The following is a 17,552-nucleotide window of genomic DNA, read 5'->3' as shown; positions in this document are numbered from 1 at the left end:
ATTTATAAAAGATCACAAATAAATGCAAAATAAAAAAAATTAAATAATTTTTTTTAATCATTAGAGAGTATTATTTTACTTATTAGAAGTCGTAATCTGCAGAATGTAAATCTATTCCATGGTAATTTCCTATTGATAGAATTAAATGAATGAAATGCCAAGTTTTGTGACGAGTATCATTCAAAATATACTTATCTTTTTACGAAACCAACAAAAATGACTTCGTATTAAAAGAAATATATATAGATTAACGAAATTATAGACGCAGGACTACTCATTTTTTCCGCGGTCAAGTAACTTAAACCCGAAAACTCAAAAAAGTTCGAAGACGATTTTTGGGGAAAATGACAATATTTTCTTGGATATTTTTATCTGAGAATATAGCTCCCATCAAAAACTAACCCTATCTAAACTTTTGTCACAACAAAATATTTAGTAATTTCTTTTTTTTATTTGTTATTGTCTTTTTTAAGACGAAGGCCATTATTTATGAAAGTCTTTAGTTAATTAATTGGATTAATCGAGCTAACATGGCCTAAGGAGTTTTGTATTGAAAAATGAATTCTAGCGAAATACCACACACTCAACCATTACGCTACGATCGTTTCGCCTGGTGGTTTTAAGCCAGGCTCATCAGGCGTATTTGAATGCTAATGGCTAGAAGACAAAGGCTGATTTTGATAACTTCTATTTATACAAACATGTTTACAAATTTGTAATTATGAAGTATTTATTTATTTTTTGACATGTTTTGCAAGAATTCTACTTTCTGCGAAAAATTACGCATTTAGTGGAATGATATGGAAACATTCAAATTGAAAATGTAACGAATTTTCATGCATGTCTTTGAAAATATTCAATCATATGTGAAAAAATATTAGTTTTTTTTTAAATTCCAATAATTTATAGACATTTTCTTATTTTGTTTAAATTTTTTATTTTTTTTATATTGCTTAAGCCTATAGATTACAAAAATCCTTACAGACTACATTAAATACAAAATAACTATATACAAAATTTATTAACAGAGTATTAACAATTTAAGTATTTAGGAATAATATTATTTTATTTTTGACCGAATGTCGATTTTAAGACAGATCAATGAGATGATAAAACTTATTAAATTCGGCAAAGATACGTCGCAAAGGATCGTTATTAGCATAGTTGGAGGTGAAATAGTTTATTTGTAGAAATTGAAATTGTAGAAACGAGTAGGCCTGAAAGGAATGTTTAAATAAATTCTTTCCAAAATAAATTCTGATTTTATCGTCCCCTGAATAACATTTAGTAAAAATGTAACAGTTAGCATCGTGCGTCTACTTTTTAAAGTTGGTAATTTAATCAAATTTAAGCGAAATTCGTAAGATGGCAATGTCTGTGGATTCTAACCTCGGTTTCTAAGACAGAACATTAAAAATTGCTTTTGTACAGATTCAATAGAATTGGAGTGTATGGAATATGCTGGATCCCAAAGTACTGATCCATATTCCAAAGGAGAACGAACAAATGAGATATATAGTATTATGTCTGGCAAATCGTTGATAAATAATGTAAACAATACTGGTCCAAGGTGACTACCTTGTGGTACACCAGAAGTTACATAAATTTTATTTGAAGTTGCACTACCAAATTTTACAACTTGTATTCGATCGATTAAGTATGACTTTATCCAATTCAACAATAGACCACTGAACCCCATACGATGTAACTTTTTTTATCAATAAACCATGATTTACTTTGTCGAATGCCTTGCTGAAGTCTGTATACACACAATCAGTCTGACTCCTTTTTATAAAAGCAGCATTTACACGTGTAGTCAATTCTAACAAATTTGTTACCGTAGAATGATTTTTTCGGAACCCATGTTGGTATTTTGATAGAACAGAGGATACTTGAAAACATAACAGTTCAGTGATAAGTTTTTCGAATAATTTAGGTATGGCATTTAATTTTGCAATGCCTCTATAGTTACATACATCTGCTTTATTGCCTGACTTAAAAAGGGGAACAATAAAAGATTCCTTCCAAATAGGTGGGAAATATCCAGAATTTAGTGATTTATCAAACATGATCGATAGAGGTACCGCCAGATTATCGGCACAGTGTTTTAATATACAAACTGGGATTCCATCTGGTCCAGGAGAGGTAGTATTCTTTAAGTTTTTTAGATTGTTATACACCATGGAGGAATCTAAATTTCTTATCATTATACGTGAGCATTCAGAAATATTATAAGGATACTCAAAATTATCGTCATGTGTTTTGGTGGAATAAGTTGTTTGAAAGAATGAGGCAAATATATTAGAGATTCCTGTGTCGTCTTCTCCAACAATATTTCCAAATTTTAGGATTTTAGGAAAGACACTAGATCGGCCTTTTGTATTAATGAAATCGTAAAAAGCTTTAGGATTGAGTACTAATTCTTTCTTAATTTTTGTAATATAGTTGTTGTAATGTTGTTTATTGCATAATGTATATTTGGATCTAGCAATTGAATAATTTGCATAGTCAAAAGTGGATCTACTTTTTTTAAACTTTTTATATAACTTATTCTTTCTATTTTTTAACTTTGATAATGTAGTAGTATTCCAAGGTTGCCCTACGTTATTAAAGATTGCGATTTTAGGGACAGTTTTTGATATGCAACTTTCAAGAGTGAAATAAAACATATCCAACATATCGTCTAATGAATTTAATGTGAGGAGTTTAGACCAATTAATTTTACTCAAAAGCAGGTTAAGTTGAAAATAATCAGTTTTTGAGAAACAGTATTTGTATTTGCGTGCACAGTGTTTAACTTTGTTGGTAAATTGTGAGGATAATGGGATCTGAATGTTAATAGTGGGATGATATTTATCTTCTGGTAGTGTAATTGGATCGGCCTGAGATATCAAAATATCACAAGAGTTATTCACGAATACTAGATCAAGTAGTTTATGGTAGTAGTTGTAAATATTATTAATTTGGGAAAAACCTGAACTCAGTAAAGGACAAATGCAATCATTTTCACTTTTACTCAAAGTGGTAGGTAAAAAATTATTTACATCAGTAACATCATTTTCCGGTAACATTACAAACAAAAACAAATTTCTATGTGGTTGTTGTGGAGTTGTATTTGTTGTAGTACTTTACTAGGTGTTTACACCAGACAATTTGTCTTCAAATACAACCCTGATTTGCTAACACATACATATACGTCATTTAGATATAACTTCATTAGCCGGATTTAGTGCATTATCAGGTTTTATTTGCTAAATCCGGTCAAAATCTACCAGATTTCCCATACAAAAATAAATCCTCGTATTGGGAGGATTTATTTTAAATCCGGCATAAATCCTCGTAAACAACTCCGTTTTTTGCAGCATGTTGCTAGAAAATACAAAAAGTTGCAAGCTGGGACAAGAAACAAGGTAGATGCATCGGTGAATTGCTATGACAAAAATAATTTAAAATGTCAAAATTTGTAAACGATACGAAAAAAATAAATTTGATTTGATATACAAATTTGATTTGATACCAAGACAAATATTTGCAATGTTTTAACGATAAAATAATTCTTTATTTGCTCATTAGTTAGCATTAGTAGCATAATAATCTAACATTTTCAATATTAAACAATAAATGTGCAATTTGCCGTATGTTTTTTGAGACGAGTTCAATTTACAACAACTTCTTCTGACGTTTCAAATTCGATCGGATGGGCTGATGCATCTACCTTGGTAATTGTGCTATGAACAAAAATCAGCTGATTGAAATTTAAATCCTCGAAAAGGTATATCGAAATCATGACAGAACTACCAGGTAGTGGTATCACACCAGCTGATCGAATATGAAAAGTCAAATCCCTTTATAAAAAGATTAGTTTTGTTGTATTTTCCCCAACAACATAAAGAAAGTTTTGACATAACATATTCAAAATTTTACGATGCCACTACCTGGGTAATTGTGCCATACTGAATTTATTAAATCCAGATGAGGATTTATGGCTAGTCTAAATGAGCTAATACATTTGTCGGTTGTCCCCCAGCAGTCCATCATTTTTTCACAGACAGACGGGTTGACAAATGTTTGGCATTGTTTGTAAAAATAAGTGAGATAATAATTGAAATGTGTTGGAAACAAAATAACATGAACAAAAACAAAATATTTGAACGGAAAACAAAAAGAAATCGATAATTTTCATTCATAATTTTGAAAAAATTGCATGAAATTATGCGTCTCTAGATCGACTTCCATAGTAGAGTAAAATCATAAAATTACTGTAGTGAGGAATTCGATTTAAGAACGCCTAATTTCATAACATTTTTTAATGAAATTCACGCTAGTGTGGACCGGTAGTTGTCGGGACGCCTACGTCATACAGGCAAGTTTTGGGATTTTGACAATACATGCACAATAATGCAGGTATATCGGCAAAAACAGCTGATTATCACAGTAATGCGTTATTTTGACGTTTGGTGTGGTAAATGGCCCGATTATTGTTATCGATGTAACACCTTCTTATTCCACCATGACATGAACTCATCTGTCCTGTCATGTGTAAACGCAGGGTTACCTGGTTTGTTCTACCATGCCGATCAGCATTAATTTCTGTGGGATCAATATGAACCTAATAATAGCTTTGTTAAAAAGTTTTTACAATTTTTACGACTTTTACACATTTTACCCAAAAACCTGCCCCCCGTACACAAAAAAGTTGTAAAATGTTCACTTCTCTTTAAACAAAAATGGCGCTGAATGACGCTCTCTTTAAACAATTTTTACTCGCGTGTTAACAAATAGCAGACGTGGACGTGTGCACGGCCTCCACTGGTGGATGCTCTAAAATACTCTTATTTTAATTAATTCTACAACTCTTGGGCGTTTAAGTATATTTTGTAATTATTCTTTAATAGTTCATTCGTACAACGATTTTAGACAACATTAATGCTTAAAAATGTTGAAATATGTAATAAAACAACAGGAAAAATTAAATAATAATTCTCCCTTAAATATTCTCTTTTCCTATTTTGCTCACCATTGCAAATAGTAACATGGATGCCTGTGTCTGATTGGCTCGTGAATTATTAAAGAATTATTACAAAAAATACTTAAACGCCCAAGTGTTGTTGAATTAATTAAATTAAGAGTACTTTACAGAAACCACCAGTGGATGGCCGTGCACACCATTGACTTAAACGAAACGGGTTTAAACATATCCATTAAAAAATGCGAACTGTCAATGTCAACATTTTGATTTTAAATAAAAAAATTGATAGCTTTTTCGCTATATATCCGTCAAAATTTTTTTCTTAAGTCTATCGCTTAAGTACAAGCTTTTCATATGTATAATAATCCCACAGTAACATGGGAAAATCAGATCATCGATCAGCTGGGCTGAGGCATCTACCTTTGTAATTGTACCATGGATGCAGCCAAGATCACCCATACACGTTAACGTGACTGCAACAACAAAATATGTTCTCTTTATTCTCATCTGTCACAGGGCTGCCAGATTATTTTTATGGAAAATCGTCAAAATGACGATTTTTATTTTAGAAATCGTCAAATCTATTTTATAAAATCGTCAAAAAAAAATCGTCAAAAATTAAAATACGCACTTTTAGATATCTTTTAATATAGTTCTTATTAAAAGAAACATAAAATGGATATTCCAGTTATTAAACATGTTTTTACTTCAATCAGTAAATTGAAGCGATTTATTTTATAAATAAGAATGTGAATAAACATTTCGTCATTAATAGCCTGTTTCACTAATACGATTCATTTTTAAGAGATCGGGCTTAATAAATATTTCAATTGCTATGTTCTAGAACCTGCAAGAAGCTACTATTTTTTACTACGATAACATTTTTTCCTTTATGTTATTGGAGAAAATAGTAAAAATTAATCTTTGGTATAAAGTATACCCTCCATTGAATCGTTATGAAGAGAATTTATAGATTTTATTTTATTAAAATTTCCTTGGCTGAGAACGCATTCATTTTAAAACATTTTCGTAATATCGAAAAATCTTAGTTCACGAAATTTTGAATCCATTTTTTGTTTTTCCTCGATGTTTACGAAATGTGAAAATTCTTTAAAGATGTCAAAAAACTAAAAAAATTGCTTTCACAATCAAATATTTCAATTTTAAAACTTTCAGTTAATTGCTCTGTTCCAGAACTTGCAAGAGTCTACTATTACTGAAATATTGACCAATTTTCCAAAAAAAAAATAAAAAAATAGATTTTTGCTGGCAATTGTATATTTTGCTTGTTTGACTTGAATCCTGTTTTGTTTTTCGTTAACAATTCCTTTGTGTATACACATAAATATATTTATTGCCCAAGAATTAATTAGAAGTCGTATTTTACAAAATTAATTATGACTTAATTAGCAAAATAAAAAAAATCGCCATTTTTTGAGCAAAAATCGTCATTTTTTGAGCAAAAATCGTCAAATCGTCATTTATCAATTTTTGACCAAAAAATCGTCAAAATGACGATAAATCGTCAAATCTGGCAGCTATGATCTGTCATGGTTTAGCAAAGGAAAGACTCGCTCAGAGAGACTAATGCGCAAAATATTTTGAGCACCACCGAATGGATGTCTCTCTCTCTCACTCTGTTGACACAACTTGGGTCTCTTGCTAAAACGACAACAGAACGTAGTTTGGCCGGCACTAGTCTTCACTTCGTAGCTACGCGTTATTTACTATTAATTTTTTGTTGAAATTTATAACGAAATATAATAAATTATAAATTAAGAAGTGTTATTAAACAATATTCGTCAACTCACCCCAAATTCAAGGTATAATTATTATTTTTTTTATTATTGTATTATCCCTTTGAAACGAAGTGTTTATCAAAGAAATCATGTGAAATGTCAAAAACACTCCACAGCAGAGTGAGGCAGAGAACATTTTTAGGTCTCTCTTGTGCTCTCAATGAGCGTAAATTTGTTGTTGTTCACAACGTGTTAGCATCTACACAGGCTGTGAGCGATAACAAATTTACGCTCACTTAGAGCACATTGGCTCTCTTGTGAGTCACAATGCCTCCTCCTGCTCCACAGTGTGCATTGCACACTGTTTGTGGATGGTAATGAGAGTGTGTGTGTCAGTTTGTTTGCACTCACAGTGTTTCACATTGGGAGAAATTGTTTAAAGAAAATATTAAATGACATTTTTCCAAAATGCACGGGAACGAATAAATTGCAGAAACGTCAAAAAAACTAGAATAAATGTCGAAGTCGGCGTATCAGCCAATCAGAATTTGTCGCGTAAAAAGTTTCTAACGAGAAAGCCATTCTGTGCAATTTTTTTCAAAGAGAAGTAAGCAGTTTGCAATTTTTTTGGTGTACGGGAACGCATTTTGGAAAGAAATGTGCAAAATGTGTTAAAAGTCTAAAAACTTTTAAGTTCTGGAACGATGGTATTTTGAAAAAAATGGCGGTTTTGTTTGTCATTATGTTTTGAAACTTTTGAATAGTTTGAAAACAAGAATTCATCGTATAGAATAGAATATGGGTGTGTAAATACATATTAACTTAAATAAATAACAGATGACTATTACATTAAAACATTATACATTTTTGATAGCTGCATACACAAAAAATACTAATTTTTACTATTTTTTTTGCTATCATAAAGGAACAATTGTTATCGTAGTACAAATTTGTAGAAAGATATACTAAAGCAATTTGGCACCTTCACTTAGGGTTGCCATATTGTACATGGACGATTCTGACTGTGAAAATAAATAAAATGCTTTGTTCCAGAACCTGCAAGAAGCTACTAGTTTTTACTACGATAACATTTTTTCCTCTATGTTATCGAAAAATGTTTTAAAAATTAGTAGATTCTTGCAGTACTGGAACAGACCAAAAAAGGCTTTAAATTGTATTCAAAAGGTATTACGAAATTAATATGAAAAATAAATAAATAAAATAAACGATGTTACAAAAACGTAAAAATAATTACATGTTTATTTTTTTTTTCTATTTTACAGCAATATATTTGCATTGTTGTCAGATCTTGTTTACCTTAATTGAAAAGTAAGGTATTCAAAATAATAAGGATGTCGGAAAAGGTTTCCATAAAAACTGAAGCATTTGAAAATGATTATAAACAGGAACATTCCAACAATGATACAAACAAACTAAGCTACAATACAACAAAAGATGAACATTTTACAAATATGGGAAATGTTATTAAAAAAGATGATCTAGACTTGGATAATATGGAAGAATTTTTACCCGAGAATCTTGATGAATCCACAATTGATAAAATCAAAGAAGAGGGCGTGGATGAAATGGACGAATTTTTGCCAGAGGATTCACCTAGCATCTACTCGTCGTCGTCATTAACATGGAAATCTGTTGAGGGTACTAAAGCGTTTGCTCATGATGAAGTGCACCATCAATACGTTACACAACAGCGTCTGGCTAATACAATATCGGAACAGATATCCTTACCTAAATTAGAAATAATGGAGGTGCACGAAGATGAGCAGGATAGTAATGGACCTAATGTCGATGTTAATGAAGAGGATTCTAGGGATGTTTCCATGGTTTCAAATAAAAAAGTAGGAAAAAACAAAAAATCAGATAAAAGATGTGAAGATAAAAACGCTAAAAAATCTGATATGTCATCTTCTCGTGAACATAAATGTGAACTATGTAGTAGTTCTTATGGAGAATTTTATAACTTAATGCAACATATGAGATATAAACATCCTTTGTCTGTAAATGCCGAATATACCTGCGGAATATGTGATCAAAAATTTACCACACAAAGAGGTCTTGCTAAGCATTCTGACATGATGCATCCAGAAGCTAACTCCACTCAGACACGCAGGAAATATAAATGTGAACTATGTGATTGTTCTTATGCAGAAAATAAAACTCTCCGAGCACATATAAGACATAAACATCCTTTGTCTATAGATTCAGAGTATATCTGCGAAATATGTCATAAAAGATTCACCACACAAGCAGGTCTTTATAGGCATTATAACTTTATGCATCCAGAAGCTCGTTCCCCTCCAATGTCTAGTAAACATAAATGTGAAATATGTGAAAGTTCTTTTATGCTAGTTAAAGATCTAAGGAGACATGTGAGAAATAAACATCCTCTGTCTACAGATACAGAGTATATCTGCGAAATATGTAATAAAAGATTTACCACACAAACAGGTCTTTATAGGCATTATTACTGCAAGCATCCAGAAACTCAAAAACCTCCTGAACATAAATGTGAAATATGTGGCAGTTGTTATAGAGAATTTACAGCTCTCCTGAAACATATATGACATAAACATCCTTCGTCTATAGATACAGAGTATATGTGCGAAATGTGTAATGAAAGATTTACCACAAAAGCCGGTCTTGATATGCATTCTTATCGGCTTCATCCAGAAGCTCAAACACGTACAAAACACAAATGTGAACTATGTGATTCTTCTTATACAGATGATAAAGCTCTCCGGGCACATATAAAAAATAAGCATACTTCCTTTACAGATTCATAGTATATCTGCGAAATTTTTAATAATAGATTTACCACGCAAACAGGTCTTTATAAGCATTATAACTGGATGCATCCAGGAGCTACTTCCACTCAAATGTCTACTAAACATAAATGTGAACTATGTGATAGTTATTTTATACTAAATAAAGATCTACGGAGACATGTGAGAAATAAACATCCTCTGTCTAAAGATACAGAGTAAATAATAAACGATAAATGCCATAAACGATTTACCACACAATCAGGTCTTGATAGACATTCTTACTGGAGGAACTGCAAAAACACATTTTCCGACAATTAATTATCAACAGTTGTCATAATATCATCAAATTCAAACTTTTTGATTGCAAATCTTGTGATCAGTAGTGCGATTCTGTAACTCATTTTTGCTGTTATCAATAATCGTCGGTAAAATGAATATGCTTATAATTTCGATAATTAACGAAATTTTTCGGTAAGTTAACGATGAGTAGAAAGTAGTCGCTAGCCTCTACCGACACAAACAGTGATGCCAACTTTTTTTATGTGTTTAGTCATAATTTTGCGATTTTATTTTACCGATTTTTGTCGGTAACAGCAAAAATGAGTTACAGAATCCCACTACAGTAATTTCAATTGTGTAATATGACATTTCGCTTATCTGGCCAGCTGTATCCTCATGACACTACTATACATATTTCATTAAAAATAAAATGTAAATAATGATCTTGAGTTTTGTAAAATCACTCAAATGTACACTTTAAATAAAAACTTTAATAAAAATCATGCAAAGGTTTCATTGCTCATTTATTGCAAAACCTATTTATGTAAGTAACAATCCAATTTCATCTACAACAGAATCATGATCATTATCGGGAATTACGATTTAGCGTGATTTCGATTTAATGGGGTTAGAATTACAGGGGTTTTCTATATTTTCAATATATTAACTTAAACGCCAGTTAGGCTATGAACTTATACTCGTACTATGATTTAAACTGTCAATCCCATACAATAGGTGTGTACGATAACTTTCCCAGCAATAATTACTCAGTCAGTTCCAGCAACCTCTCTCAGTGAATTTTACTCTCACAAGCAAGAAAAATTGCAGAAAGTTATCGAACAGCATTTTGCAAAAACTTGCAAGAAAGTCAGCTGTTTCCGAAAATGTATGAAAATTGTTTTTGTTTCTTTTGATATTTTAAACCAAACGGAACAAAAACATAAATTTGAAAATTTCAGTTGACTTATGTAATGCTATAATCCTATCCAGAACGCTTTAGAATCTAAAAAAATGTGAAATTGTGAAATTTTCTTGGTCAAAAATGTTAACATTTCGATTTGTTTACATTGAACAGGTGATTAAAAGTCAGCTGATCAGACTTGCAAATTTTTGCGGGACAAATTTTCCCAGCAAAAATTTGCAAGTTCTCAGTCACAAAACTCTCCAAAAATCTCTCCAAACTCGCTCTCTTTTGCTGGATAATTTTGTTATCGAACAGCATACAGCAAAAATTTGTACGAATTTGTACAAATTATTGGGTTATCGTACACACCTAATATACGCCAAATAAAATCCAGTGGATTTAGAGCTACGATTTATTTTTCGTATGTACTATGAAATTGACATTAGAAATCGAGTGGGTTTATAAGTCTAAACGTACAATTAAGTTTGTACTTATAAAACATGCGTCATTTAAGTTGTCAATCACATAGAATATCTGTTAAATAAATGACGTAAATTCCCAAAACACCTGTTTATAGTGCAAGTGTAAAATGCGTTTTAATAAATTAAAACATTATAAATCTTTGATAGCTGCATACACAAACGGTATGTTCCAAAACTGCAAGAAACTTCCATGGTGCAAGAAAGAAAAACATATTAGGTGTGTACGATAACCCAATAATTTGTACAAATTCGTACAAATTATTGCTGAATGCTGTTCGATAACAAAATTATCCAGCAAAAGAGAGCGAGTTTGGAGAGATTTTTGGAGAGTTTTGTGACTGAGAACTTGCAAATTTTTGCTGGGAAAATTTGTCCCGCAAAAATTTGCAAGTCTGATCAGCTGATTTGAAAACATTTGTTTTGTTTTATTTTTTATTCTTGTTTTATTTTTTATTCTTGCGAAAACAAAATTAAACATTGAAATATCAAAAAATTAAACATCAAAAGCTGAAAAATATAAATAGATCATGGAAAAAAAGAACGTCAAATTGATGCAAAAACTTTTCTTCTTCTTCTTTTTCAAAACAGTTGATTCCTTGCAAGTTTTTACAAATTGTTGTTCGATAACTTTCTGCAATTTTTCTTGCTTGAGAGAGTAAAATTCACTGAGAGAGGTTGCTGGAATTGACTGAGTAATTTTTGCTGGGAAAGTTATCGTACACACCTATTGTTACGAATGTAGCTGATAGGTTTAAGTTAGTTCAGTTTAATTTCCGTTAATTTAAAAATTTGAATTGTAACGTAAAGTTTTTATTACGCAGTTACTTTATTTAAGCAACAACAACTACCATGTAGAACTCTCTTCATTATTCCAGATGTTACTTTATCTTTCATTAATGTGCTTTTATTTTGTTTTGCCATAGTCATGTAATTATTGTTTAGTTTGTCACTTCTTTTCTTACATTTATTTGTTGTTGTAATTACGTCATTGATCATCCCCCATGTATGTATGTGAGTATGGTTGTTCGCTTAGTGCGAATGTGCGTCTGTGTGTTCGTTGTACAGATTCGATGTGTTGCCATATGCTCCAGATATTTCTCGAACAGGGAGACTTTGGGATATAAATGCAGGGGAACTGGCAATGACGTAGTAGTTGTGTTTTAAGCGTTGAACTGAACAGATCGGTTAAATAAGAGCTGCGTGCTAACTAGAGACTTCCTGTGTGCTTTGTAATTAAAGTCGGTTCTGAATAAGTGTAATAAAGTAAATAAAGCATTGTAGAAACGTAATCTAAAACGAACCCTGTTTTATTTGGTACAAATCGTATCGGGGAATAAAACAACGTCTACACGGACATTAGTTAAATCTAATTCCGCAACAATATTTTAAATTAAAAACATTTTTCTTCTGTAAAGAATATACTATGTACAACGTCTTTATTTAAATTTCGTGAGGAATATTTATTTCACCATTTTCTTCTACATGGAGACTACGGTCTGAATTCGCCTTTTGGATCACCTTGTTAAATTTGCCTTGGAAACTCCAAATTGTTATCGTATACCATCGATTTCTAGTAAAATTTGCATGTTTGATAAACATTTTCCCACTACAGCTTTGTTCCAGAACTAAAAAGTTTTTTTTAAATTTTTACCACTTTTATACATTTTACCCTAAAAACCGTTCCCGTACACAAAAAGGTTGTAAAATGTTCACTTCTCTTTCAACAAACATCCCAGCAGGCCATTGTGGTATGTATTACTAGGGTTATGACTTTTTTGCAACCTCATATCCCTGTATCATAGCGTGATGAGTTTTGCCATAAGATTACATAAAATCTTAATTATAAGGTGATTCGGTGAAAAAACCTCACGCACAAAATGATTTTAAAATTTGAATTTATCAAAATTATGGACAATTTTTTGAAGTCACTGAAAACAGATATATAATTGAAAATATACTTTAGAGCCACATGAGATAATTAAAATGACATAAAATTTATTTCTCAATATTTTTCTTCAATTCTGAGAATCGTAAAAATGTCGTAAACGCTTTTATTCAAAATTATAATTTTTTAGCAAAAAACAAAAAATTTAAATTTTTTTCAAAGTGACTTTTTTTGCGACTTTTTAACATTTGAATGAAATAAACGTTATTATAGTTATTAGTAGGCTTATATTTATTCATTCGTGCAACAAACAATAATTTTTGGAAAAAAATTTTTTTTTCATTTCATATATTTTTTCAAAAAATTATTTTTTTAAAATCGATTTGTGCGTGAACTTTTTTTATATTTCAATGGAATAAACGATAGCATAGTGATTAATAGGCAAAGGTTCATTCAGCCCTGCTACAGGAAATCATTTTTGAGGAAAAATGTCAAAAAGTCATAACCCTAATGTATTACATTTGGAATGAATAATAAAATTCGTTATTTGAGATTAATAATAAAATATATTACAAATAATCGAGAAGGTAATGCAATTTGTCTAAAAAATAAATTATAAAACGTATTATGAAAAATGCATTATGTTATTTATCCTAAAGAATCGAACATGTAATTTAACTCCACCAAAAATTCACATTGATTACCCATTATATTCCCAAATCTGCAGATAATAGAATGTGTTTTTTTTGTGTACATTTTTTTTATTTTTGAAATCCCGTTATATGTCGCCGCCATCAAGTCGCCGCATGAAACGCATAAATCATTCAGTTTGTGTTTTTCAGTGTCAAAGTAAAGACGTAATTTTGAAGTTTTTAAGTGAATTTGATTACTAATTGCAATATTGAAGAATTTTTGGTAAGCTCCATAATTTATAAAATGTATTCTAAGCGTCACAGAAATAAATATGTATGTATTCCTTCCACCTCTCCACAGTCAAAACTAAGAGAAAAATAAAATTCTGTCCATAATGTCCAATATTTTGAAGAAAAGTTTTGGCACTCATCTTGTTCCATCCAACCAAAATAACGAAAATACAACTACAGGTAACCAAATTTTAATAGAACTTAAGTGTACATTGTTGAAACATTTCACATTTTGCAGAAACATCACATGTATGTATATCTTCTTTGGAATCAAAAATAAATATGCTTATAAGTAAGTATTTTGCCCTATTTATTATTATTTATTTTACATTTATGTACCTATTATTTTTCAGATAAACAGGACGAATTACTTGACGGTTTGCACGGATGTATACTTTGGAATCTAGAGTTAATTTGTTAATAAGTAAATTTAAAATTTATTGCTTAACATTAATTAATCTCGTATGTTAAATTTTTCGCAGGTAAGCAGGATGAATTTATCAATATTCTTAAAACGATTGATTGCAAACTGGATACCTTAATTACCCGTGATATTTTATAATAAAATACAATCAAAAATAAACAATGAATTTTTTTATTGGACAAAATTAATTAAAAAAGAAAAGGAACGGAACGGAATGCATTATAGTTCAGCTTCCAATGCAAACATTATATAACCCATTATAATACATTCGTTATATTATATATTCCTAATGAACAATTAATGAATGCATTACATTGGATCAATTATAGTTCACATTCTAGGTAAACGAGAAGAGAATATATTACAATCCTATGACATGTTGCGTGTTAGCAATTATGTGTTCTGTAATCAATAGACCATACTGATTTTGCATTACCCACTCGTTTACCATTGATTACCCGGGCCTGCTGGGATGGCGCTGAATGACGTTCTCTTTAAAAACTGTTTACTCGCGTGTAAAAAAATAGTAACCCAGTGGGAAAATTGAGAATATATTACATTGAGAATAAATAATTTATAGCATTATATGATTTACATTATAGAATTTGTCAAAAATAATCGAGAAAAGAATGCAATTTGAGCAAAAATTAATTATAACACTGTTGTTATAGGATGCATTATATTATTCATCCCAATTGAAGCGAAATGGTAATTTCATTTGACGAAATTTACAGATTGATTTCCGTCTATATTCCAGAATCTGTATGTGATGGAATGTGTAGTTTCATACTTTGTTTTTTTCATGATTTTGTGTCCCGTTTTTTTTGGACGACTTCATGTCGCGTCATTGTTATCTTTGTAACTTTGTTTAGTTTTGTTTCATTCGTGTGACGGTAAAGTTGTACTTTTTAAAATGTATTCAAAGCGACATTGGAGGCGTTTAATATCAAATAAAAAGGAACGTTGTGTAAGTACATACATCAAATGAAATCAAGTAAGTAAAATTGTTCAACATTTGCAAATTAAATACTTTTATAACATAAATATTAATATAAATTATTTATTACAGAAGTGTCAAAGTACGAAGGATATGACGAGAAAGAATGCATAAAGGAAATTAGAAAGACATTCCATCTGACTATATATTTATAAAACTGTGTTTATTACTAATAAAAAATAATAAAATAATAAAAAATGTTTTTAATTAATTAATTGGATTAATCGAGCTAACATGGCCTAAGGAGTTTTGTATTGAAAAATGAATTCTAGCGAAATACCACACACTCAACCATTACGCTACGATCGTTTCGCCTGGTGGTTTAAGCCAGGCTCATCAGGCGTATTTGAATGCTAATGGCTAGAAGACAAAGGCTGATTTTGATAACTTCTATTTATACAAACATTTTTACAAATTTGTAATTATGAAGTATTTATTGAAGTCTTTTTTCTTTATCAAGTCACCCTAGTGTCTTGTCTAGGAATCATTTTCTCAATACATACACATATACAATCGAAGGGGGGTTTCCTTCATGAATTGTAATGCCTTCAGTTTTTGAAGTTTTGGATATCATGTCGACTAGTTTTGTTGATATGATACATTGGCATCATGTCGACTAGTTTGTTGATATGATACATTGGCAGTGCACGCAGAGAAAAAAATATGTTTGATCCAACAATATTCCAAGAGCAAAATATGTATTGTTAACATATTGTTGGATTCGTCATGTAGTATTGTAAATCCAAAAATAGTTTGTGTCAACTGAACAATATTTCTCTCTTTTCTTCGAAAATTTGTTTCTCTTCTCTCGCTATTCGATGCCGTGTTGAAAAAACAATATTGGTGAGTTGTGGTGTGTTTGTATGACATGCTGCCTTTACCTTTGTTTTTGTGTGTATGTACTTGTGAGACTCTTGTTTTTATTTGTTTCTGTTTTGTTTCATTCTTCTTTCCTTTTCATGTTTGTTATGGTGTTTAATTATTCCTTATGTTGTGGTGGGTTCTTGTGGCTTTTTGTTTGTCTTTGTTGTCAGCCAATGCAGCAAACCATGTATTGTGTTCATCAATGATTGCAATATTATACGCGACATTTATATCCAAGTTATGCGAAAAGTGTATATGAGAAGTATATGCACTCAAATCAAAAATTTCTGGGCTGGTTTTCTGTATTGACAATACTTTTTGTAAACAAAATTAGATTATGATAGTTCCTACAATCGGTATTGTTAACGATTTTAACAATATTGCGGAAATTCGAAAGTTGTTTTTGTTTTCTATGTTTGGAACAAAAGATGGTATTTTTGGATTTGGATTACAATGTTTGAACAAAACAAATACATTTTTGAAACCAAAACATATATTTTTGTTCCAACAAAAGCGAAAAATATTTTTTCTCTGCGTGTGGCTTAGAACGCTGAGATCTCGACAACATTGTCTGTTTGTTGGAGAGGACCCAGGTTCAAACCTCAGCCAGGGCAGCCGGGCTCTGCTGTGAAGATTTTTATTTATTATTGTCTTTTTAGGACGAAGGCCATTATTAATGAAAGTTTTTAATTAATTAATTGGATTAATCGAGCTAACATGGCCTAAGGAGTTTTGTATTGAAAAATGAATTCTAGCGAAATACCACACACTCAACCATTACGCTACGATCGTTTCGCCTGGTGGTTTAAGCCAGGCTCATCAGGCGTATAAATAAAAATCTTCACAGCAGAGCCCGGCTGCCCTGGCTGAGGTTTGAACCTGGGTCCTCTCCAACAAACAGACAATGTTGTCGAGATCTCAGCGTTCTAAGCCACTGCCAATGTATCATATCAACAAACTAGTCGACATGATGCCAATGTATCATATCAACAAAACTAGTCGACATGATATCCAAAACTTCAAAAACTGAAGGCATTACAATTCATGAAGGAAACCCCCCTTCGATTGTATATGTGTATGTATTGAGAAAATGATTCCTAGACAAGACACTAGGGTGACTTGATAAAGAAAAAAGACTTCAATAAATACTTCATAATTACAAATTTGTAAAAATATTTGTATAAATAGAAGTTATCAAAATCAGCCTTTGTCTTCTAGCCATTAGCATTCAAATACGCCTGATGAGCCTGGCTTAAACCACCAGGCGAAACGATCGTAGCGTAATGGCTGAGTGTGTGGT

At 31.0% G+C, this 17,552-nt stretch overlaps 2 protein-coding genes across 4 annotated transcripts in view; one reads left to right on the top strand and one right to left on the bottom strand.

Annotated features, from left to right (window-relative positions):
- The window catches only part of LOC141403759 (uncharacterized), a 567,712-nt gene that overhangs the window by 457,042 nt on the left and 93,118 nt on the right, over positions 1-17,552 (bottom strand). The window lies entirely within an intron of this gene.
- LOC141403820 (uncharacterized) lies at positions 6,636-10,276 on the top strand. Its single transcript, XM_073986815.1, has 2 exons — positions 6,636-6,792; positions 7,992-10,276. Exon 2 carries the CDS (start codon positions 8,061-8,063, stop codon positions 9,291-9,293), a length of 1,233 nt encoding a protein of 410 aa, XP_073842916.1. The 5' UTR covers positions 6,636-6,792; positions 7,992-8,060; the 3' UTR covers positions 9,294-10,276.

Source organism: Musca autumnalis, unplaced genomic scaffold (assembly GCF_047663935.1).
Source record: "Musca autumnalis isolate F117 unplaced genomic scaffold, ASM4766393v1 scaffold_4, whole genome shotgun sequence".
NCBI lineage: Eukaryota > Metazoa > Arthropoda > Insecta > Diptera > Muscidae > Musca > Musca autumnalis.
This window is presented reverse-complemented; position numbering and strand designations above follow the sequence as displayed.

Coding starts and splice junctions, on each gene's coding strand:
- LOC141403820 (XM_073986815.1), top strand. CDS start 8,061: ATGTCGGAAAAGGTTTCCATAAAAACTGAAGCATTTGAAAATGATTAT.